At 43.8% G+C, this 24,969-nt stretch overlaps 1 protein-coding gene across 5 annotated transcripts in view; it reads right to left on the bottom strand.

Annotated features, from left to right (window-relative positions):
* The window catches only part of SNX24 (sorting nexin 24), a 157,327-nt gene extending 132,747 nt beyond the window's left edge, over positions 1 to 24,580 (bottom strand). For 4 of the 5 annotated variants that reach the window (XR_007134578.1, XR_007134577.1, XM_047778502.1 and 1 more), the window contains exon 1: positions 24,461 to 24,580. Coding sequence is in view for 2 of the 5 variants with exons in the window: in XM_047778502.1 (XP_047634458.1) it covers positions 24,461 to 24,520 (60 nt within the window). In the remaining 3 variants the exon portion in view is untranslated. Of the gene's footprint in view, positions 1 to 24,396 lie in introns of all 5 variants that reach the window. The other variant, XM_047778505.1, reaches the window with a different exon arrangement.
* Between the last annotated feature and the right edge of the window lie 389 nt (positions 24,581 to 24,969).

The raw sequence follows: 24,969 nt of genomic DNA, 5'->3' as shown, positions 1-24,969 counted from the left end.
CGAAAGCTCCGTGCAATACAATTTGCTGTTTTTCTAAGCATCACCATAAACCATTTGTTAATGCTTCATGGGTGCTATGTCACTGGTATAGAACTCAACTGCAAACCCCTTGAGGGCTAGAATCATGCCTTATCATTGTCAACTGCCCATAGCTGATACCCACTAGGCATTCAAAGGCTTGATTTAAGTTACACCGATTAATTATGCTACTTTTCTAATAGGTAAATGCTGTACTTCCCTTGTATGCAGAGACGAACAGCACAAGAGATTAAATGGCACTGACATTTAGTAATCTCCATCTATCTTTCATGGAACTCTCCCTGAAAATTAGCTTTCTTTCAATGTTACAAATAATTAAGCAGCTAGCTGGTTCAAAATATGATAAGGCGCTTTCAAAGACTAAGATTTCATTTTTATAAACTAACATTACTACAAATGCCAATGAAAATAAATATATTTCTAACATAAAGAAAATGTGGCTTTTTAAAAAACTCTCCAGGAATTCCTGTTATGGTGCAGTGGAAACGAATCCAACGAATAACCATGAGATTGCGGGTTTGATCCCTGGCCTTGGTCAGTGGGTTGAGGATCCGGCATTGCCATGAGCTGTGGTGTGGGTCACAGATGCGGTTCGGATCCTATGTTGCTGTGGCTGTGGTAAGGGCCGGCAGCTATAGCTCTGATTAGACCCCTAGCCTGGGAACCTCCATATACCACAAGTGCAGCCCTAAAAAACAAACAAACAAACAAAAAATTAACAAAACTCTGCAAATCTAAAAAACTGGAAAATACACTTTCAAAACGACACTACCATAGCCAACCTAAGAATCCAGTGCTTACCCAAATAGTATGGGCTGGAATTGGCACATATACCCTGAAGTACACAGAATGACCAGCCAACAAGGACCTGCTGTACAGCACAAAGAACTCTACCCAATATCTTGATGGTTTACGAGGGAAAAGAATCTCAAAGTGAATGGATGTGTGCACATGTAAAACTAAATCACTTTGCTATACAGCAGCAAATTATCACAAAATTATCACACACACACACACAGAGGGTGTTTCTGTTGTGGCTCAGTGGGTTAGGAACCTAACTAGTGACCATGAGGATGCAGGTTGGATCCCTGACCTTGCTCAGTGGAATAAGGATCCGGCGTTGCTGTGAGCTATGGTGTAGGTTGCAGGTGGGGTTCAGATATGGTGTTGCTGTGACTGTGGTGTAGGCCGGCAGCTATAGGTCCAATTTGGCTCCTAGCCTGGGAACTTCCGTGTGCTGTGGGTGCAGCCCTAAAAAGCCAAAAAAAAAAAAAAAAAAAGAAAGAAAGAAAGAAAAAAAGAAAGAAATCCAACACAAAGATTTAAATTTTTAGAGGGTGTTCCCATCGTGGCTCAGCAGAAACAAATCTGACTAGCATCCATGAAGACAAAGGTTCAGTCGCTGGCCCTGCTCAGTGAGTTATGGATCTGGCGTTGCTGTGAGCTGTGGTGTAGGTTGCAGACATGGCTCGGATCTGGAGTTGCTGTGGCTCTGGCATAGGCCAGTGGCTACAGCTCTGATTTGACCCCTAGGCTGGGAACCTTCACATGCCTCGGATGTGTGGCCCTAAAGAGAAAAAAAAAAGATTAAAATTTTTAGAAACAAATGCCAACACCAACTACTACACAGCCACCATGAGTTAAGGGCTTAAGCAGTTCCACCTGCTCAGAGCAAAGCATATAAGAATGGGTCTGGGTGGGGACTGGGTCAGCTCCACTGCCAGGCCAGAGCCATGTAAGAGTTAGGCTGGTGTCTGGCCTCTTTTAAAAACCCCTTCTTATATTGGGAAAGAGGAGGAACTCAATTCAAAGTTTTACTTGAGAACACTGTTAGGCATCTACTAAGAAAAGCAGCAGGTATTTCATCTAAATGCTCAGCGATCAATAAGTAAACAGCAGTTGTCAACAACTGGTTGTTTAACCACACATTGGACACTCCTTATTCCTTCTTACATAGGAGGTGACGAGGACACCTTGGATGTCAATTTATCATCTGAAAGCATCTTTTGATAATGCTTTTCAAAAATTACTCATTCCACTGTGGTGCAGTGGGTTAAGAATCCGACTACAGCAACTCAAGTTCCTGCAGAAGCACAGATTGGATACCCGGCCGGCACAGTGGGTTAAAGGATCGGGTGTTGCCACAGCTGTGGCTCGGATTCAATCCCTGGCCTGGGACCTTCCATATGCTGCGGGTGTGGTCATAAGATTAAAAAAAAAAAAATCATATACGATGAAAGAAAGGAAAAATATACAGTGATAGACTAACCTACTGGGGTTAATAACTTAACCAGAAGTCTTAGAAATAATAGGACCAGGAGGAAGGAAGGAAAGAAAGGAGGGAGGGAGGGAGGGAGGAAGCTGCCCCACACAGCAAATTCTTACTATGTGCCCAGTACTTGCCCTGGATCCTTGAGAGAAAACTGAGGTCAGCACTTGAGGGAAACGGGGGCGGCAGATGACATGCCCACGTTCCCTTGCTGGAAGTCACAAGCCAAAATGCAGAACCAAACCCGTCTGGTTCCCACACTTACCAGTGACACTTGGTGAGGTCACTAAAGCTTTCCTTTAGTTCATTTGTCTATGGATCCAAAGACATAAGAGTGTTTTAAGTGCTCAGAGCTAGAAGCACTTTGGTTGAATCAGAATATAAACCAATCCTTTAAAGCTTTAAAACACAGCTGATGTCTGTCCTTTGCGCTAAATATACACTCCATAGGGCGTCTTTTTTAAAGCAGGGTAAGGCACCTATTCCATAGTTTGAAGGCTTAGCTACAAATTAAAATCATCTGAAAAGCTAACCCTACCGAAGCCTGGGCCCCAATTACCTGGAAATCTCTGGGGCTCGGGCCTGAAACTCTTAAGAACCACTGATTTGGGAGTTTGTGCTGTGGCTCAGCAATAACCAACCTGACTGGTGTCCATGAGGATTCGGGTTTGATCCCTGGCCTCCCTCAGTGGGTCAGGAATCCAACATTGCTGTGAACTGTGATGTAGGTCACAGATGAAGCTCAGATCCCGAGTTCCTGTGGCTGTGTAGATCAGCAGCTGAAGCTCTGATTCAACTCCTAGCCTGGGAACTTCCATATGCCATAGATAAGCACCTAAAAAGCTCGGGGGTGGGGGGTGGGGTACAAAGAACCACTGACTTAGTCTATTAAGACATGCTGAGGAGTTTCCATTGTGGCTCAGCAGGCTAAGGAACCCACGTCTCTGTGAGGATACGGGTTCAATCCCTGGCCTCATTCAGTGGGTTAAAGCTTCAGCATTGCCACAAGCTATGGCATAGGTCACAGACTTGGCTCAGATCTAGCACTGCTGTGGCTGTGGCACAGGCTGGCAGCTGTAGCTCCGATTCGACCCCTAGCCCGGGAATTTCCATATGCCACAGGTAAAGCCATAAAGAGGGAAAAAAAAAAAAAAAGATGGATGTGCTGGGGCAAGTCACCTGCCTTAAAGATCTCCACAAACATCATGCGGACAATTTTAGGGCAGTTCTCAACTTTTACTGCTCATTAGAATCACCCAGGAAACTTAAAAATTCTGCTGCTCCATCCATACTCCAGAACGGTCAGACTCTCTGAGAGCAGAGGCCCCAAGTAGGTGTATAAAGATGTCCATGTGATTCCAAATGCAGCAAGGGCTGGGCATCACCACTTTAGGAGCCAGCCATCTGCACTAGAAATTCAAGCGCTTATCTGGACAGCGTCCCAATGGGTCCTTCCCCAGCAGCACCCTTACATCGACAATTAGCCTCTTTCTCAAACCCCCTGCCTTCACTTAACCAAGGTTGGTGATGGCACCCAGAAGTCTCCATCTGTCAGTCACTAGTGTCTGTCCACTTAGGAGAAAGGCTGCCTCACTCTCCCCTCTGTCCTTCAGAATCGTTCCTACTATTGAATGATTCATCTCATACACACATACATGTGTCATTCTCTAACCACTTTCAATTTTATTATCTTCACTTCCTTCTCTCACTTATTGGCATTCTCAACACAGTCAACTTCTTTTGACCTCGTGGACCATGTGGGGCAGATGCTGTTCTGTGCATGTGAAACCCAGGCAGAAAACTACAGTGTGCCTGAAACTAACCTGACATCCCAGGACTCTGCCATTCACTGCAGGCAGGCAGAACTGCTGTCCTTTTCCCTCTAGAGGGTAGCTCTATTTATAGCTGTAAAAGTTCATATGAGGAGTTCCCCTTGTGGCTCAGTGGTAAGGAACCTGACTAGTATCCATGAGGATGTGAACTCAATCCTCGGCCTTGCTCAGTGGATTAAAAGATCTGGCATTGCTTGGAGTGATGGCGTAGGTTGAAGAGGTGGCTTGGATCTGGAGTGGCTGTGGCTGTGGTATAGGCTGGTGGCTGCAGCTCTAATCTGACCCCTAGCCTGGGAACATCCATATGCTTCGGGCAGCAGGGGAAGGGGGGGGGGCTAAAAAAAAAAAGTTCCTATGAAAAATTTTAAAGGAGAGAAGATTTCTGTTGCCTTTTCTAGAGAAGCAAAACTCAAAAGGTTATCCCAAAATTCCCAAAGCACACTTTTTTTTTTGGCTGCGCCCATGGCATGTAGAAGTTCCTGGGCCAGGATAAAACCCGGAATCATAGCAGTAACTGGAGCTACAGCAGGGATAACACCAGAGCCTTAACTCAATGAGCGACAGCAGGAACTCCCAAAAGCACTTTTTTTTTTAGGGCTGCACCGATGGATACTAGTCAGATTCATTTCCTCTGAGCCTCAACCAGAGCTCCTGCACTTTTTGATTAATAACAAATGTTCATGGTTGAAAAGAATAAAACCCTTTGCACACTTCAGTTCTGAACTTCTGAATCATGTAAAACTTCTTACACGGAACCTAAGTGAAAAAAAATTCTACACTGAGAGCAAAATGCTTTTTATCCAACTATACATGCAAAAGAAGTAGCATTCATTGTGAAGATATTCTCTCAAAGGGCAAGACAGGTGTTGATTAAAGCTTCTCTAAAACATACACTGCTTTGGACTACTAATGAATGGCTGACAAAATTAATCCACATCTTCACCCTGAAAACGACCCACCTTCCATGCACACAGTGACATCGATTTAAAAAAAAAACATTCATAGCACTAAAAAAAAATGCATTTGCCTGATAAAGTACTTCCTATACTAGGTAAGACTTTGTTCATTACTTTGCAAAATATTTTCAATGCTATCTCAGATTATTTCTGCAAAACTGTCAATGCAAAACCCACAGACAATAAATTCAGAGTTATGATGGAAAAACAGATCTAATTTCCCTACAATTACAAGATAAAATGTAGCAATAATTTAATCATTTTTATGGTAAAGATCAAGATTATTGACTTTTGAAAATATGGTATCCACTAATATCCCAAGTTAATTTCAACCCTCTACCTAATAATTGGTACTTGAGAAGGAATTTTAGGATAATATTTAAAAGTTAATTAAAAACCGAGTAAGCATCCACATCAGTCAAGCACGACCTCTGCTCTGCCATGCATTTAAATGCATGTCACCTTGACCTGTAACACAGCCATGTAAAAAATTTTGGTCAATATAAATCAAAGGTACACTAATTTATGCTGCAGGTTTCCTGGTATCTGAATCAACATTAGAAATCTAACCAGTATTTGTTATTCTGTTATTGACAAAAGGAAGCATATTTAAATGATAACAAGTACTCAAGGGTGTCATTTGGAAGTTAAATTGTTCCCCAAGGAGAGCCTCCGGAAACGGCTACATTTAAAGGTCATTTACCACCAAATTATGAACAACTGTTGCATTTATTAGCACAGGCTCAATAGTTTGGAAGCTGCAGCCATCAATTTTTACTGACAGTGAGATCTAACTGTTCACTAATAATAAACAAGGAAAACAGACCTTGTCTATAAACTTTTACTCCCTGCACTACTACTTTTTAAAAATGGAGGTACAAACTCTCCATGGGTATGCATCTGAAGAGAAAATCTTCCAAGTGCAAGCAGGACTAAATCAATTTTATTTATTTATTTATTTATTTATTTAACTTTTTGTTTTTTTAGGGGTGCACCCACAGCATACGGAGGTTCCCAAGCTAGGGGTTGAATCTGAGCTGTAGCCGCTGGCCCAGGCCACCACCACAGCAATGCCAGGTTGGAGCCCGTCTGCGACCTACACCACAGCTCATGGCAACACAGGATCCTTAACCCACTGAACCAGGCCAGGTATGGAACTGCATTCTCATGGTTACTAGTCAGATTTGTTTGCACTGAGCCACAACGGGAACTCCTAAACCACAGTTTTAATTATTATTATTATTATTATTATTATTATTGTCTTTTTAGGGCCAGACCCATGGCATAGGGAGGTTCCCAGGCTAGGGGTCGAATCAGAGCTTTAGCTGCTGCCCTACACCACACCCAGAGCAACACAGAATCTGAGCCGAGTCTGTGACCTACATCACAGCTCAAGGCAACGCTGGATCCTTAACCCACTGAGCGGGGCCAGGGATGGGATTCGAGTCAGATTCATCTCCACCGAGCCACGACAGGAACTCCATGGCAAGTCACTCATTTCATAGCCAATGAAGTGATGCAATGGACCCGTGACCATGGAATTCACTGGAATTATCATGTTCCCCATCATCCTAAAGCAGCTGGCTTGAGAGAAGTTGGAATGGCCTTTTGCAGACTCAGTTACAGTCTGAGCCACCTGGCAATACCCCTTGCAGGCCAGGACCTGGTTCTCTAGGAGTCAACATCCAAAATATGGTGCTGCTTCTCCCAAAACCAGGATCACAAACCCAAGAATCAAGAAGTGGACAAGGAAGGGACACCATTCACTAGCTCCCCTAGTGACCCACTGGCAAAAATTTTGCTTCCTGTCCCCAGGACTATATGTTCTGCTGGCTTGAAAGTCTTAATTTCAAAGGGGGAAAAAAAAGTTTCCACCAGGAGACACAAGAATGATTCCACCGAACTGGAATTTAAGACTATCACCTGGCCACTCTGGTCTCCCCAGGTCTCTGAATCAGTAAAAACAGAGGAAGTTACAACAGTGGCTGGGGCAATTGATCCTGACTGCCAAAGGGAAACTGGACCACTACTCCACGATGGAGGGAAGGAAGAGCATCTTGCTAACACAGGAGATCCCTTAGGATGTCTCAATATTACAATGCACTGGGATTAAATTCAACAGAAAACTAAAACAATCTAATTCAAGTGGAACTTTACTAACGTCTCAGACCCTTTAGGGATGTAAGGTCTGGGCCACCAGGTAAAGAACCAGGACCAGCTGGGGTAGTTGCTGAAGAGGAATAGCCATGAAAGGGGAACAGCAGTGAAAGAAGGTAGTTAAAAATATCAGCTACCACCTTGCAACCAGTGATAGTGAGGACAGTAATTGTCATGATTATTTCCTTCTGACTGGGTTATGACTATGTTTGTATGTGTATACACATATATATTAAAACATATATAAAGTGCACATCTTTGTTGTATTCCTTCTTTTATCTCCTTATCATGTAACCTTAGATGTATGGACTTTATGTGATAGTATTGAAGTGTTGTTAATTTCACATCGTATATTTAAGTTACAGGATGTCACCAAGGGTAAACATGATGCAAGGACTTCGCCTTCTCTTCTGGGTAAGGAGTTAGTGTGTCTGAGTTACATGCAGGATACTTGTATCACATCAGGCACAATTATGACCTTATTGTTGCCTTTATTCAGAGATTAAGTATGGTTTAGGAGATACACATATGCCAAGTTGGTAAAGGGTGGACTTGGAATGGTTAATTTTATGTGTCAACATGACTGAGTCACAAGATGCCCAGATACTTGGTTAAACGTTTCAAATTAAACATGTGCAAATACAGGGCTTTTTTTTTTTTTTTTTTTTTCCTTGTCTTTCTAGGGCTGCGCCCATGGCATACAGAGGTTCCCAGGCTTGGGGATGAATTGGAGCTGTAGCCACTGGCCTATGCCACAGCCGCAGCAATGCTAGATCAAGCCATGTCTTCGACCTACACCACAGCGCACAACAACATCAGAGCCTTAGCCCACTGAGCGAGGCCAAGGATCAAACCTGTGTCCTCATGGATACTAGTCAGAGTCGTTTCCGCTGAGCCATGACAGGAACTCCCCCAAATATAGGACTTCTGATCTTCCCCCTAAATGTGTTCTACCCAAAATCGTCCACATTTTGATAAACGGTGCCACCATTCTTCCATTTGCTCGAGTTGAATACCTTGGAGTCACCCTCATTTTCTCCCGCACTCCAAATCTAATCCATCAGGGAATCCACTTGGCTCCATCATCAAAATTTGTCCAGAATCCAACAGAACTGTTCTAAGCCATCAGCATCTTTTACCTAGGATACCACAACACCCTCCTAACTCAGCTTCCCACTTGCACCTGATCCTCCTGCAGTCTGTTTTCCACAATGAAATGAGACTGATGCTTCCAGAGGTTAAGTCATGCAAATAGTATATGAGGACAGGGACTTCCATCTATTTTCTCCGCTCCGCAACCTCAGCATCTAGAAGAGTACCACTGTACTGATCATGTGGCTGGTAATCAGTACATACTTAGTGAATTCAATCACTCCCCTGCTTCCCTCCTCTCAGAGTCAAAGCCTTATCATCCCCTCCCAGACCTACTGGGTCTGCCTGGCCCAACCCCCTTTGCTCCATCCCGCACTATCCACCCCCACCACACTACCTATGATCTCATTCCCTACTGCCCTCTATTCCCTGGCTCCGGTCCAACCCTGCTTGGACCCCTTCCTATATCTAAAATGCACTGGGCACAGTCCTATCTCATGCCCTCTGCTTTCACTGTTCCTTCTGTCTAGACAACGTTCCCTAGATAACGTCATGACTCACCCCTGCCCTTCCTTCAGGTCTGTTCCAGTGACACTTGCCCAGTGACAGCATCTCTGACGATGCCTCAGCAAGCTCTATGCCTTTTTCCTTATTTATTTCACTCAGCAGAAGCACTGGCTGAGATATTATATAGTGTAAGTATCATGTTTATTTCTGCCCCCTTCACCCATCCAGCTGGAAGGTAAGCTCCTTGAGGGTAGAAACTTTTGACCAACTCTCCTTGAAGAGAGACTTTTGACTGTTTTGTTCACTACTGTATCCTCAACAGGCAGGTTACTGCCTGCCTCTTGGTAGTCAATGAATATTTGTTAAAAAAGTATTTGTTTTCAGGAGTTCCCGTCGTGGCGCAGTGGTTAACGAATCTGACTAGGAACCATGAGGTTGCGGGTTCGGTCCCTGCCCTTGCTCAGTGGGTTAACGATCCGGCGTTGCCGTGAGCTGTGGTGTAGGTTGCAGACGCGGCTCGGATCCCGCGTTGCTGTGGCTCTGGTATAGGCCAGTGGCTACAGCTCCGATTCGACCCCTAGCCTGGGAACCTCCATATGCCGCGGGAGCGGCCCAAGAAATAGCAACAACAACAACAAAAAAAGACAAAAGACAAAAAAAAAAGTATTTGTTTTCAGAGTTCCCATCTTGGCTCAGTGGTTAACGAATCCTACTAGGAACCACGAGGTTTCGGGTTCGGTCCCTGCCCTTGCTCAGTGGGTTAACGATCCGGCGTTGCTGTGAGCTGTGGTGTAGGTTGCAGACACGGCTCAGATCCCGAGTTGCTGTGGCTCTGGCGTAGTCTGGTGGCTACACCTCCAATTCAACCCCTAGCCTGGGAACCTCCATATGCCTCGGGAGCGGGCCTAGAAAAGGCAAAAAGACAAGACCAAAAAAAAAAAGTATTTGTTTTCACTTTCTCTTCATATCATAAACAATGCTATAATAAATAACTTTACATGTATATCCTTACGCACTTACAGCGCAAAGAGGGGAAAGCCTGGGTCAAAAGCTTATATACACATTTTATTTAATAAATATTGCCTAACTCATCTCCAAAACAGATTCTCCAAGTTATAGTCTCACCAACAGTATGTGAAAGAATGTGTCTCCCTCACCCCCATTTTCATCAGTACTGGTTTTTATCAATCTTTGTCATTTTGCCTGTTGAATTAAAAAAAAAAAACAACTAGGTTTAACTTTGCTTTTCTTTAATTATTAGTGAGACTACCTTGTTATATGTTTTTGGTCATCTGTATGCTTGATGTTTCTCTCCTTTTAAAGGCAATGAGATCCTGCTGTGTAGCACTGAGAACTATGTCTAGATACGAAGGAGCATGATGATGGGAGAAAAAAATAGTATACATGTATGTGTAACTGGGTCCCCATGCTGTACAGTGGAGAAAAAAAAAATGTGTTGGGGAAATAACAAACAAACAAAGACAAACCAATCAACAAACACTCTCATTACCTTTAATGCTTCCAGGATAAAATTTTATCTGTGCATGTACAGTCCCCCTAAACCACTCAACCTAACCTTCAAACTCCTGTCCCACTCCTACCACCTACCCTCCTTAGCAACTATCCAGACTTCTTACACTTCCCCAGGCCCTTCCTTGAACCTGAAATGTTCTTCCCTTTCTCATACTGGCAAAATTCCACTCACCCTTCCAGAACAAACTTTCATGTCAGCTACTCTGCGCCCACAAGACCAGTACAATGATTGAGAGAGAGAGAGTAGGCATATAGTAATCACGAGAATGGATGGTTATTCTCCCTGGCTTGGGTAATTTTGAAAATAGGATTAATTTCCACTAGCAAGGTGGAGAGAAGGGGGAATGTGTAGAAGAGAGAGAAGCTTGCAGTTTCTAAACAATTTCTAAGTTCCTAAATTTATCTAAATTCAAAGAACTAAGAAAAGGCAGATGGTGAGACTCAACCCACTTATTGGTTCTTCCCTAAATAAAAATTACAAAAGGAAAATCTGAATAATATATCTTTTTAATAAAAATCAACAAGAGAACAATAGCCTATTTCAAATACCCCCAACATCCCCTTCCAAAAAAAGGAGGGGAGACTCAAATAAAAGGGGACACTAGAATGTTTCACTTTTAGTTTGTGGTCTTTGGAGGCAACCAACTTATTTTGACAAATAAATAATAAAAGAAAGAATCAAGCATTTATCCTGCTTTTACTATTAAAAACTACACCTCAGGGTAACTAATTTATGACAAAGTTTCTCTTTATACATGTATTCAAGCCAATAAATAAAAGAGAATAATAAAAAGAACATCAATGCCTAGCAACCACTCATGAATTCATAGATCTAGACAATGGCCCTCAATAGCCACTAGCATCACAAATTATATCTGAAAATGACCAAGCCTCTGCCTCTGGACCACATAAGGAGCAGAAAAATGTATTAATAATGACACAAGGATGTAATCAGCAAAATCTACTGTGAGAAACTCTATGGGGCAAAATCACAGTTCAGACAATGAAATAATTATAAAAGAAAAAGAAAAAGGAAAGGAACCTATAGATTAAAAAAGACCAAGGAGATATATTAAGGACTCACATTCTATAGAACAGTTTAAATCCCAATTCAAACTGCTTTAAAAAAATAATCATGCATGGGGAAAATCAGGGAAATGTGAAAAATGGACTGATATTTACAATGATGAAATGTGGCTTTTTAAATATCTGATAATGATACTATGATTGTATTTTCAAAGGGGAATCTTTGGAGTTTCCTGGTGGTTCAGCAGATTAAGTATCTGGAGTTGTCACTGCTGTGACTTGGGTCACTGATGTGGCAAGGGTTAGATCCCTGACCCGGGAACTTCTGCAAGCTGTGGGAGCAGCCAGAAACAAACCAAAAAACAAACAAACAACAACAACAAATAGAACAGATACAAAGCAAAATAATAGGAAATTGCATTAAAAATCTAAATGAATACCTAGAAAACCAACAAAAGAATCCAAGTATATGGGAGCTCTCTGGCGGTCTAGCAGTTAGGATTTGGCACTTTCACCAGTGTAGCCTGGGTTCCGTCCCTGGCCTGGGAACTGAGATTCCACATCAAGTCACTCCACATCAGAGCCAAAAAAAACCAAAAAAACAAAACCAAGGTATGAGCCCCATGGCTCTCTTGTTTTGGAGATGCAGTGGGGGATGGGAGAGAATGGAGAAGGTAGGAAATATGTATTTCCATGCCTCTATATAATCCTAACATCATTTAGGTAAATATACTGGGCTCTATGAACTTGAAGGGAAAAAAAAAATAGATGTAGTAAATAAAGTTAGAAAACTAAACCTGAATGAACATACAGTCTAGAGTTGTTAAAGAATACTAGATGGTTAGGAGTTCCCACCGTGGCTTAGTGAAAACGAATCTGACTAGTATCCATGAGGACACAGGTTTGATCCCTGGCCTTGCTCAGTGGGTTAAGGATCCGGCGTTGCCATGAGCTGTGGTGTAGGTGGCAGATGCGGCTCAGATCCTGCGTAGCGGTGGCTGTGGTATAGGCCAGCAACTATAGCTCCAATTCAACCCCTAGCCTGGGAACTTCCATATGCAGTGGGTGCAGCCCTTAAAAGACCAAAAAAACAAAAAAAAAACTACTTGGTTAAATGTAATTGCTGCTTCTGTAGTACTTGAAGATAACTGGAAAGAGTTTGTTTTACAGATCACAAATATTTATCCTGGACTTTGGTTTACATTATTGATTCACATTAAAGAACTTCTTTAAAACAAATATCTTCAAGGCAGTCCCTTCTTGAAATAATATGAATAAATCACAAACATAGCAGGAGACACTGCTCAAACCATCCTATAAGGTAGGTACAGCCATACCTCGTTTTACTGCACCTCATTTTATTTCACTTTGAGGATACTGAATTTTTCACAACCCCATGTGGAAAAGTTCTATTGGCACCGTTTTCCAATAGCATTTGTTCATTTCGTGTCTCTGTGTGACATTTCAGTAATTCTTGCACTATTTCAAACTTTGTCATTATTATTATGTTTGTTATGACGATCCGTGATCTTCGATGCTACTATTGTAATTAATTGGGGGCACCACAAACTGTACCCATATAAGACAGTGAACTTGGTCAATAAATGGTGATCCATCGCCCAGCCGTTCGCCTGTCTCCTTCTCTTTCCTTGGGCTTCCCTATTCCCTGAGGTACAACAACATTGAAATGAGACCAGTTAATGACTCTACAATGGCCTCTAGGTCTTCAAGTGAAAGGAAGAGTTGCACATCTCACTTTAAATCAAAGCTACAAATGATTAAACCTGTTGAAGAAGGCAAGCTAAAAAGCCAAAATAGGCTGAAAGCGAGGCCTCTTGTTCCAAACAGCCAAGGTGTCAATGTATGATCTTCTTTGCAGAACAGATACTGACCCCAGAGACTTTGAAAAACTTCTGGTCACCAAAGGAGACAGGTTGGTAGGGAAGAGATGGGCTGTGGGTTTAGGATGGAAATGCTGTAAAATTGGGCCGTGATGACTGTTGTACAACTATAAATACAACAAAATTCACTGAGCTAAAAGGCAAAACAAACAAAAATGATAACCATTTTTAAAAAGGTGTGAATGCACAGGACAAGTTCTTGGAGGAAATTAAACATGCTAGTCCAGTGAACATATGAATGACCAATAAATAAGTAAATAACAACAGCCTTACTGCTGAGATGGAGAAAGCTCTAGTGGTCTGGATAGAGGATCCAATTAGCCATGACATCCTAAGCCAAAGCCTAATGCAAAAAAGGCCCTAACTCACTCCAAATCTATGAAGCCTGAGAGAGATAAGGAAGTTGCACAAGAAAAGTTAAAAGGTAGCAGAGTTTGGTTTATGAGGTTTAAGGAAAGAAGGTGTCTCTACAACACCAAAGTGCGAGATGAAGCCCCAAGTGCTGATGCAGAAGCTGCAGCAAGTTATCCAGAAGATCTCGCGAAGATGGATGAGTGCAGGTGGCTATACTAAACCATGTAATCGAAACAGCCTTCTATTGGAAGAAGATGCCATCTAGGACTTTCATATCTAGAGAAGAGAAGTCAATAGTGGCTTCAAAGCTTCAAAGGACAGGCTGACAGTCTTGTTAGGGGTGAAGGCAGCAGGTGACCTGAAGCTGAAGGCAGTGCTCATTTACCACTCCAGTAATCCTAGGGTCCTTCAGAATTATGCTAAATCTACTCTGCCTGTGATCTCTAAGTGGAACAACAGAGCCTGGATGACAGCACATCTGCCGACAACATGGCTCACTGAATATTTTAAGCTCACTCTTGAGACCTATTGCTGAGGAGAAAAAGATTCCTTTCAAAATATTACTGCTCAGTGACAGTGCACTGATCACATCTCTGATGGAGGTGTACAATAAGATTAATGTTGTTTTCATGCCTGCTAACACAACATCTGTCCACAGCCTGTGCCAGAGATTAAGAAATAGTTTCAAATTTAAAGTCTCACTTCTTAAGAAATGCATTTCACAAGGCTATAGCTGCCATAGACAGTGATACCTCCAACGTATTTGGGTGGAATAAATTGAAAACCTCCTGGAAAGGACTGACTAGTCTAGATGCCATTAAGAGCATTCATGATTCATAGGAAGAGGTCAAAATATCAACATTAGCAGATGTTTGGAAGAAGCTGATTCCAACCCTTCATGGATGACTTTGAGAGGTCCAAGACTTTAGTGAAGGAAGTCACTGCAGATGTGGTAGAAAGAGAAAGAGAACTAGGAGTTCCCGTTGTGGCGCAGTGGTTAACGAATCCGACTAGGAACCATGAGGTTGCGGGTTCGGTCCCTGCCCTTGCTCAGTGGGTTAACGATCCGGTGTTGCCGTGAGCTGTGGTGTAGGTTGCAGACGCGGCTCGGATCCCGAGTTGCTGTAGGCCGGTGGCTACAGCTCCGATTCGACCCCTAGCCTGGGAACCTCCATATGCCGCGGATGCGGCCCAAGAAATAGCAACAACAACAACAACAACAAAAAGACAAAAAAAAAAAAAAAAGAAAGAGAACTAGAATTGGAAGTGGAGCCTGAAGACGTGACTGAATTGCTGCAATCTTATCAAAAAACATGAACAGATGAGCTCATGAGAGTTCCTTCTTATGAGCAAAGAAAGTGGTTTCCTGAGATGGAATCTACTCCAGGTCAAGATGCTGTGAAGATTGTTGGAATGACAACAAAGGATTTAGAGTATTACATAAACTTAAGTGATAAAGCAGCAGGGTTTGAGAGGACTGACTCCAGTTGTGAAAGAAGTTCTGTGGGTAAAATGCTATCCAACAGTATGGCATGCTGCAGAGCAAGCATTCAGAAAAGGAACAGTCCACTGACACAGTAAACTTGACTGTTGTCTTAAGAAATAGCCACAGCCACCTCAACCTTCAACAACCACCACCCAATCAGTCTGCAGCCATTTAGGTCAAGGAAAGACCCTCCACCAGCAAAGATTATGCCTCACTGACGGCTCTGATAATAGTTAGCATTTTTTTTAGCATTAAGATATTTTTGCGTGACTTCCTTTTTTACGATATTTGCTTTATTGCAATGGTCTAGAACTAAACCTGAAATATCTCCAAGGTGTGGGCGTACTAGTATTCTTTGACAGATGAGGAAAACAAGACAGGGAAATTAAGAAGCTTGCCCAAAGCCTGACTGTGGGCTAAAGGCTGCAGGCCAGATTTGAGGACGACCGCCTAAGTCTATCCATTGCCTGTGCTTTTTCATTGCTAGGCTGTGCCGAGTTCCATCATAAACTGGTGGAAGATTATAATTAGGCTTTTGCCAAATGGCAAAAATTACCAAGGAAGCATCTGAAATAATCAAGATCTGATTTAATCTGTACAGGTTCATTTCTAGTAACACGCCTGCCTCATTTTTGAGACACAGTGTGCCACAATTTGGACTAATAACTTAGCACCACATCAAAGCAGACAGAACTAAATGCAATGTGACATCCCGGATGAGATCCTGGAACAGAAAAAGGACATTAGTGGAAAAACTGGTAAAATCCAAAAAGTCTGGAGCTTGGTTAATAATAATGTACAAATGCTAGTTTCCTTGTTTTGACGTTACCATGGTAATGTATAACGTCAACAGGGGAAACTGGGTGAGGGGTACAGAGGAACTGTCGGTATTCATTTTGCAACTTTTCTGCAAATTTAAAATTATTTCAAAACCAAAAGTTTATTTCAAAAGACTAGAGGAAGTACCCCTGTGGCATAGAAGATTAAGGACTCGGTGCTGTCGCTGCAGCAGCTCCAGTCGCTGCTGTGGCACAGGTTGGATCTCTGGCCTGGGAACTCTGACAGGCCGCAGGCAAGTCCAAAAAAAAAAAAGAAAAAGAATGAATTTCTAAGCGCTGTATTTGCAAAATTCAACCCTCTTGTAAAATTTTTGATTTTTAAGTGAATGTAACATTCTGTCAAGAATATTTTCAAACTATATTTCTTATATTTAAGGGTAAAGAACTTTTTTCCACATGCTTGACCCACTCAACACATGTATAATTGTTCGCTTATGCTGAGACTTCACCATGAGCGAGGCACTGGGCCAGCTATGTCCTTGTTCACAAAGCCCTCCCTCATCATGGGTGCTTAGAACGGACGACTGGAAGATACAGTTGGAGACACTGTGCTCTCACTATCCTTCTGACCTTCTCCCACTATGGTGTCTGCAGGGTTAGGTGGCAGGAATGGACTGACCTCATCCCTAACTCAAGAGATGCCACAGATTTTCACTCCATCTAGTTAACATATCCTTGCCTTGGTGACTGGTTCAGGCAGCCAATCAGCACACGGCATTCCCCAGGCAAGAGCACTGAGTGAGGAACCAACTGGGGATAGTGAGAGGAGAAGGAAGAAAAGTATCCTTGCTCTGAACAAACACTCCTTCCTCTGGATGTTGTCAAATATATATATATATATATATTTTTAGGGCCACACCCATGACATATGGGAATTCCCAGGCTAGGGGTTCAGTCAGAGCTACAGCTGCTGGCCTATACTATAGCCGCAGCAACACAGGATCCGAGCCCTGTCTGACACCTACACCACAGCTCACGGTAATGCTGGATCCTTAACTCACTGAACGAGGCCAGGGATCCAACCCATGTCCTCATGGATACTAGTCAGGTTCATCTGCTGAGCCATGACTGGAATTCCCAATTTTTTTTTAATCTACAGTGTGTTGTCATTTTGTCACCAGGTGGAAACTACGCTGAGGATGAAGGAGAGGGACGAAGTGTCCAGGTTCCCTTACTCAATCTCTCAGTCTCTCTCACAAATATAAACTGGCAATAAAAATACTTTCTATAGGATTTCCCGTTGTGGCTCAGTGGCAATGAACTTAATATCCATGAGGATGCAGGTTCGATCCCTAGCCTCGCTTAGTGGGTTAAGGATCTGGCGTTGCCGTGAGCTGTGGTGTAGGTCACAGATGTGGCTTGGATCCTGTGTGGCTGTGGCTGTGGCGCAGGCCGGCAGCTGCAGCTCTGATTCGAACCCTAGCCTAGGAACCTCCATCAGTGCAGCAACTAAAAAGACAAAAAAAAAAAAAGTTACTTGCCAGATTTCATAATGAAATACATACAGGTAAAATTATTTTGGATTTGCTTTAAAATACTCCAGAGTTTTTTTAAATGTAATTATGAAGGGTGCTGAGTGAAATAAAAATTTAATAGTGAAGTTGAGTAACAGGTACAGGTGGTTCATTACACTGTTCTATTTATGTATTTTAACCCATAAAATATAAAATGCTGATTATCCCTGTAGACATCTCAATAGTGTATGGAGCTGCCTCATATGTTAAAATGTGTAATTCTAGATCTCAAGAAAAGCATATACTTATACAAGCACAATGCAGTCATCGATATATAGTTAAAAAGGACTTGAAATTCAAGTACTAAACTCGATACCTTGATTTTAAGAACTACAAAAAATGAAATGTAATGCGCTCAAAGGTTTATGTACTTACTAAGTAGTCATTCTAGTTTTGTTGTTTTTTAGCAACAACATATCTGAAAATGGAGAATACTAGCCTATCCTGGCGCCCAGGATCTGCTTATCTCATGTCCAAGGGACTGTTCTCCATCCCCACCTTACAAGGTCACCGAGCCATGTCTAGCACTTGCCTTCTTGTAAAGCGTCTACCATTCTACCTTGCCTGCTTCACATCCCTGGGTTTCCTCCTCCCTCTGGGTACCATGCTGAGCATTCTTTGCCCATGCGGGTTCTGGGACACTACCTCCTGCCTCTTTTCCTCACTTTACATCCTCTTCCTGGGAAGAGCTTCACCTCCTCTCTTTTACGCTGAATGATCCCCTGGAACCATATTTCTAGACCAGATCTCTCTATACATCCTGAATTCCAAAATGAAGTGGGCTCATCTGCCACCAAAAACTGAGCAGGCCCCCAAATGAAACTGTCTTCACATCAGCTCTTTTTATTCAGTCACTGGCACCTGTATGCACAGGAGTCACCCTCTGTGTCATATCTGGTCACCAGACCCTGGAGATTCTTGTAAGTCATCCCCTTTCCTTTCCCAGTTGCCTTAGCTCAGGGCCTCATCCTTTCCCTTCTGGTTTTTTTTGCAAGCATCTCTTAATTATTAATGCTTCAGGGTCATCTTTCTAAATGCAGAGCTAATCATGTTACTTCCTTCCTTAAAACTCAGGCTGCTTCCCACTTTCTGAAGCTGATGTCCACACTCCTTTAAAGCTCTCCAGGCTAGCGAGCTGATCTCTCCATACCTCTCTCGGTCAGGAGTCACTCTGCAAGACCCCCCTGCCCAAATGGAAGAGCTGCTTCACACCTGGAGATTACCAAATTTCTTCTCTTATTGACAGGGATGGAGTAGGCACAGGTAGTTGTATAAGTCCCAATAAAGGTTCATAGATCAAGAGGGAAATCTAGGGGATGTTGGGAGATCACTGTAAGTTAATAAATTGCCCCCAAAAGCCATTAGAACAAGGCAGGCTTGCTTGACTAGTGGAGGTGATGCTCTTCCCAGGAAGAGGTTGTTGGGTGGAGGATGGGGTGAAGTCTGCATTCAGATTCACGTTGGGAGATCACTGTAAGTTAATAAATTGCCCCCAAAAGCCATTAGAACAAGGCAGGCTTGCTTGACTAGTGGAGGTGATGCTCTTCCCAGGAAGAGGTTGTTGGGTGGAGGATGGGGTGAAGTCTGCATTCAGATTCACGTTGGGAGATCACTGTAAGTTAATAAATTGCCCCCAAAAGCCATTAGAACAAGGCAGGCTTGCTTGACTAGTGGAGGTGATGCTCCAGGTTGTTGGGTGGAGGATGGGGTGAAGTCTGCATTCAGATTCACACCCAGGGCAGGAGTTTGAGAACTGCCCTTCTGCTGATGTGAGTACACACCTCACTGGATACTAAGGAGGAGCTACTGCTCTAAGAAAGAGGAAGAGGTGCTCTTTTCTGATCCCCACTCCCCTTGGATGATAAAATTGTAGCCCACTGGATCCTTGGGGCAAAGACTCCTCGCCTGTCTGCTTGCATCTTTCACAAGCGTCCTATCCTAATAAATCTATTTCTTGCCTATCACTGTCTCTTGCTGAATTCCTTCTGAATGGAGGCATACAGAACTGCTCCGAAGGAATTCAGCAATAGCCAAGACATGGAAACAACCCAAATGTCCATTGACAGATGATTAAATTAGGAAGATGTGGTTTATATACACAATGGAATACTACTCAGCCATAAAAATGCCATTTGCAGCAACAATGGATGGAACTAGAGACTCTCATACTGAGTGAAATAAGTCAGAAAGAGAAAGACAAATAGCATATGATATCACTTATAACTGGAATCTAACATACAGCACAAATGAACGTTTCCACAGAAAAGAAAATCACAGACTTGGCGAATAGACTTGTGGCTGCCCAGGGGAGAGGGAGGGAGTGGGAGGGATCAGGAGCTTGGAGTTAACAGATGCAAACTATTGCTCTTGGAATGGATTTACAATGAGATCCTGCTGTGTAGCATTAAGAACTATGTCTAGATACTTACATCGCAACACAACAATGAAAGGAAAAAGTATGTATGCATGTATGTGTAACTTGGTCCCCATGCTGTACAGTGGGGAAAAAAAAAAAAATGGAAAAAAAAAAAAGAACCTGAACCTCAGTAAGTCCAGACATGGGGTCAGTGCTAATTTAAAACGTGGGTTCAAGTCCCAATCTGGGTTTAGGCTGGGTTCGAGTCCTGGCATGTGCGTTCAAGTTCCTGTCTGTGTTCTGGCTAGGTTCAGGCTGTTAATGCTGTCAGTTTCACTATGAGAGGACTCAGTCATTCATTATTTATTCAGCACACATGGGGTGAATTTCCACTGGGTTCTCAGCCCTGTGTATGAGCACAGCAGGGGAGATGGACACTGTCCTAGCCTCAAGGAGCTCTCAGCCTAGCAGGGAAAGTGGTATTCAACAGATACACTACGGAGCGGCGGGTGGGATGGGAAAGATTCACCTGCATTTTGTTACAGTATTTTCCTCTTAATTCTTTGTGAACTAAGATGATTTGGAAGTAGCCCTTTTTTGTTTGGTTGGTTTGGGGGTTTTTTCTTTTTTTTTTTTCTTTTTTTTTTCTTTTTTTTTTTTTTTGTTAATCTGGAGTTCTAGATGAGAATGCCTTTTTCCTGAGAGCAAACTTTGCCCTGCCCTTCCTCTTTCTAGAATTCACAATCCCAGGAAAACCGTCATCAAATTTCAAAAGTCAGCATTCCTGAGCAGCCCTCCCCCAGCCCCATGGCCAGCACACACCCCTAAGGCAAAGCAGAAAGGCTCGGTCCCTCCTTAAGACTCCAGCTGAAACCCACACACCCTAACCCTTCCCCACCCTGCTAGGGGCTGAGAGTCCCTAGGAACAGAAGCAACATCCTTCCACTTGGCAATCCTCACCTAACACCAGTGTAGACCCAGAAGTATGTCAATATTCAGAGGGCAAAAATTCACTCTTTAGAAGTAAATTACTTTGTACATTGAGCATAACTTTGTATAAACTTTTTCAATAACAATGCAGCAATACCGATAAAAACTTAGAAGGCCCCAAGTACCACTTCTAGGTAATGTCCTACAGAAATCCTAGGAGTAGACATTAACAAAGTATGCACAGGGATGTCTTTTTGTGTGTGTGTGTCTTTTTAGGGCTGCACCTGAGGCATATGGAGGTTCCCAGGCTAGGGGTTGAATAAGAGCTGCCAGCCTATACCACAGCCACAGCAACACCAGATCCGAACCCCATCTGCAATCTACACCACAGCTCACGGCAACAGCGGATCCTTAACCCACTGAGCAAGGCCAGGGATTGAACCCTCATCCATGGATACTGGTCGGGTTAGTTAACAACTGAGCCATGAGAACTGCAAGGGATGTCTTATTTTAACTTTCAGTGTGGTTGCTAAAAACTAGAAGCAAATGTCAGTGGTCATCAAAAGAGATCCATGTAAACAAATTATGGGGAATTTCTTCTATGCAAGATCCCTTTGCTAGTAGCTAAAAGGAGGAGACAGACCTATCCATGTCGACAGAGAAAGATATCCCTAAGTTGTAGGATGACAGTAATAGTGAAATCATGCTATTTATTCTAAAAAAGAAAAAAAAATACATTTTCATAGCATAGGGGGAAGAAGTCTCAAAGAAAGCACCCCTATACTTTATGTCTGAGGGCATGAGACTAGAAGCCGGGAAGAAAAACCATCCTTTCTACTTAAAATTTCCTATAACTGAATTTGTTAGAATGCAATTTAATACTCATTAAATTTAAAACACAACCACTAAAGTCAAAAGGTACTTTTTATACTAAAGAACACATGATTTTACCAGTTTCTTGTTTAAGGAACTGAGATTTTTTAAATTCTGTTTTTCTCTCTCTCAGCTTTTTGTGTGTGTGTGTTTGTCTTTTTAGGGCCGTACCTGATGCATATGGAGGTCCCAGGCTAGGGGTTGAATTGGAGCTACAGCTGCCAGCCTATGCCACAGCCACAGCCACGCCAGATTCGAGCCGCATCTTTGAGCTACACCACAGCTCACAGCAATGCAGGATCCTTAACCCACTGAGGGAGGCCAGGGATTGAACCTGGGTCCTCGGAAACGAATCTGACGTCAGATTCATTTCCGCTAAACCCCAACGGGAACACCTGGGTTTTTTTGGCTTTTGTTTTTTAATGAAGTATTATTCAATGCTAACTTCCCAGCACCTAAAACAGAGACACAGCAGATGCTCCATACGGTCTTTAGGAGCAGGTGATCCTAGTAGTCTCCGCTAAAAGTTAATTATCTCCCCTGGTAAGCACGTAGAGAGATCAAAACTACTGATTTTCTTCTATTAGCGGAGCTGTGTTTTAATCCAAAGTTTTTGTACCTTTTTTTTTGTCTTTTTGCCTTTTCTAGGGCCGCTCCCACGGCATATAGAGGTTCCCAGGCTAGGGGTCTAATCGGAGCTGTAGCCACCAACCTAGGCCACAGCCACGTCAGATCCGAGCCACGTCTGCGACCTACACCACAGCTCACAGCAATGCCAGATCCTTAACCCACTGAGGGAGGCCAGGGATCGAACCCACAACCTCATGGTTCCTAGACGGAATCATTAACCACTGAGCCACCACGGGAACTCCTGTGTTTCTTTTTATAACTTCCATTTTGGCCAGCCATGTGCCAGCTTCCAGGTTGTGAATTAAACTGATTTGGAAGGAGCCCCTTCTTGGTAAGCCGGGTTGTTAGGAGAGGGTTATGTGATGAGACTCTGTAAGCTTAAAACACTAATTCATTTAGGTGGGTAAGCTATCTCCTGCAAGTGACTTTTTTTTCCTTTGTGAAGAGGATACTTTGTACCCTTGGCACAACAATTTTGTAACCGTCCAGAAGTTCATTCATTCAGCAAATATTTGCTGTATAATTACAAAGAGGAAAAAAAAAAAAAACACTGAGATCACCTTCATCTAAAGATCAAGGCCCCTAACAAGCCGCCTTTTCATCTCCAGATCCTAAAAGGCGGCCCTCAAGCTGGCAGAGTCCTTCACGACTATTGATGCTGATGGGAAAGGGGAGACACCTGAAAGAATGAAAGACCACCAAGGATTCAAGCCTGAGGAAAAAGCCTTGAAGAGGTTCAAATTTAAGTTCATTCCTCTCTACTCCCTCCCCCCCCCCCCTTTTTTCTGATGGAGAAAAAGACAGCATTATTGCTTTGCCAGGCAAAGGAAGCCACAGCAGCTAAGGCCTTGAAGACTGTGTCCCCTCTACCCCCTTTTCTTTAAAGGAAGATACAGCATATATAACCAAATACCTAGTTCATTTATTTATGTAAATAATGGCCACGGAGCTCAGTTTTTCCTTGGTTGAAGTTTTCCCACCAAGGGAAGGCACTTTGAGTACTTACTTTACATACTTGGACCCAGGAGCCTACTTAATTCTAGAAACCCACTTACTCCTCGGATTTTTTTTTTTTCAATCACTACTCTTAACTCTAAAAATTCCCTTGAGAGGCGGATTTAATCCATGCTATGAAAACACAAGTTTCCAAATAAGCTGTCACCAAAACCCAATAATCTTTAGGGATGAGAAGGGTTAAAATACTTTTACGCCAAACTAATGTAACTGGAGTTTAGCAAGTGAGTGAATTACAAGTGAAGAAAATAAACTATCCTTTAGGACGTCCCATGCGATCTTCTCCAAAACATACATGTTCTTTAAATGGAAATAAATTTTTCCAAGGTCTACCCAGGCTGAGGCATTTCTCCCTATAGCAATGATAAAAATGTCCAGATAAGGATGTCTAAGTTCATTGGGAAATCAACTTCAGTACAGTTCACTTACTAAATTTATTACCCAAAGGTCCCAGGCCCTGGTCTCTGCCCTCCGGGACGCTATTCTTGAGAAAAGGGGCCCTGTTTCTCATTTCCTGCCAAACTTCAGTTCTAGGTATGGAACAGGTGCTCAGGGAGTACGTGATTTTACCATTTCAGGGCACTACAGAACCAGGAAAAAAGAAACAACCAAACAAATAAAACTTTGGAAATCATCTAAATGCAACACATGTGTTCACTTTGGCTAACAGATTCACAAATGAATAATTTATTCAATGCGCATATTTTCCATCTGAATGAATCCTACAGAACTTGGAACGTAACATCAAACCACCGCGACGCCACTTCTGTCTGGACAGAGGGGGCAGCTATGCCAGAAACGAGCGCAGCCCATCCCGGGCTCCAGAGGGCAAGCGCCGGGGAGAGTGCCTAGCACCTCGGCCAAGGACTCGACTCCCGGCGATCCTGCTGGGAGGCCGGGAGCGGGGTTGGGAGGGGGAAGCGACCAAACCCCGGCACCCAGCGCCAGGGAGGAGGGCGCCCGTTTCCTTGACAACCACTCCAGGGCGCAGCCATACCAAAGGACCGGGGGAGGGGAAGGGAAAGGAAGGGAGCGAGGGAACCCCCCACCCCACCCCGCGCAGGGACAGCGGCGGCGGCCGAAGGCACCTCGGAGGCTCAGCAGCTGCAGGCCCGGCTCGCGGGGCCCTCTCCGGCCTCAGCCGGCGCCTACCGTGTATCCCCGCTCCAGGTCACTCTCCTCATAGCGAAAGGACGGGATGTAGACCTCCATGGCCGCGCCAGCTAGCCCGGGAGGGCGAGCAGGGGGCGGGCTCACGGCGGCGGCCGCGGCCGCGACTCCGCCCCCGGCCCGGCCGCCCCGCCTCCCTTCCCGAGCCCCGGGGAGCTGGAGGCTGCGTGGCTCCGACTCGGATCCTCTGCGGACCCCTCCGCTCGCAGCGCTCTAGGAGGGCCCCGCCTGGAGCCCAGTGCGGGGAACCGAGGGCGTAGGGCTCTGGACGTCTGGATTCCGGGCCCAAAGGGCGGTGATCAGCAGTGCCCGGAGGAGGCGGGGCCTGGAAACCTGTGAGTCTGCAAAAAAGGGGTGTGCGCTCCACTGCGGTCGGGCGCCAGGGACAGGGCCGCACCCCGGCGCTCCCTGCCCTTGGGGCTCCAGTGTGCACTGGATTTGCAGTTTGCCAGACACCACCCTGAACAGACCGCGAGACGCCAAGGAGTAGA

The sequence above is a fragment of the Phacochoerus africanus genome, chromosome 4, assembly GCF_016906955.1.
Source record: "Phacochoerus africanus isolate WHEZ1 chromosome 4, ROS_Pafr_v1, whole genome shotgun sequence".
In the NCBI taxonomy this organism is placed as follows: Eukaryota; Metazoa; Chordata; class Mammalia; order Artiodactyla; family Suidae; genus Phacochoerus; species Phacochoerus africanus.
The sequence above is the reverse complement of the archived record's forward strand: the minus strand, read 5'-3'. Positions and strand labels throughout refer to the sequence as shown.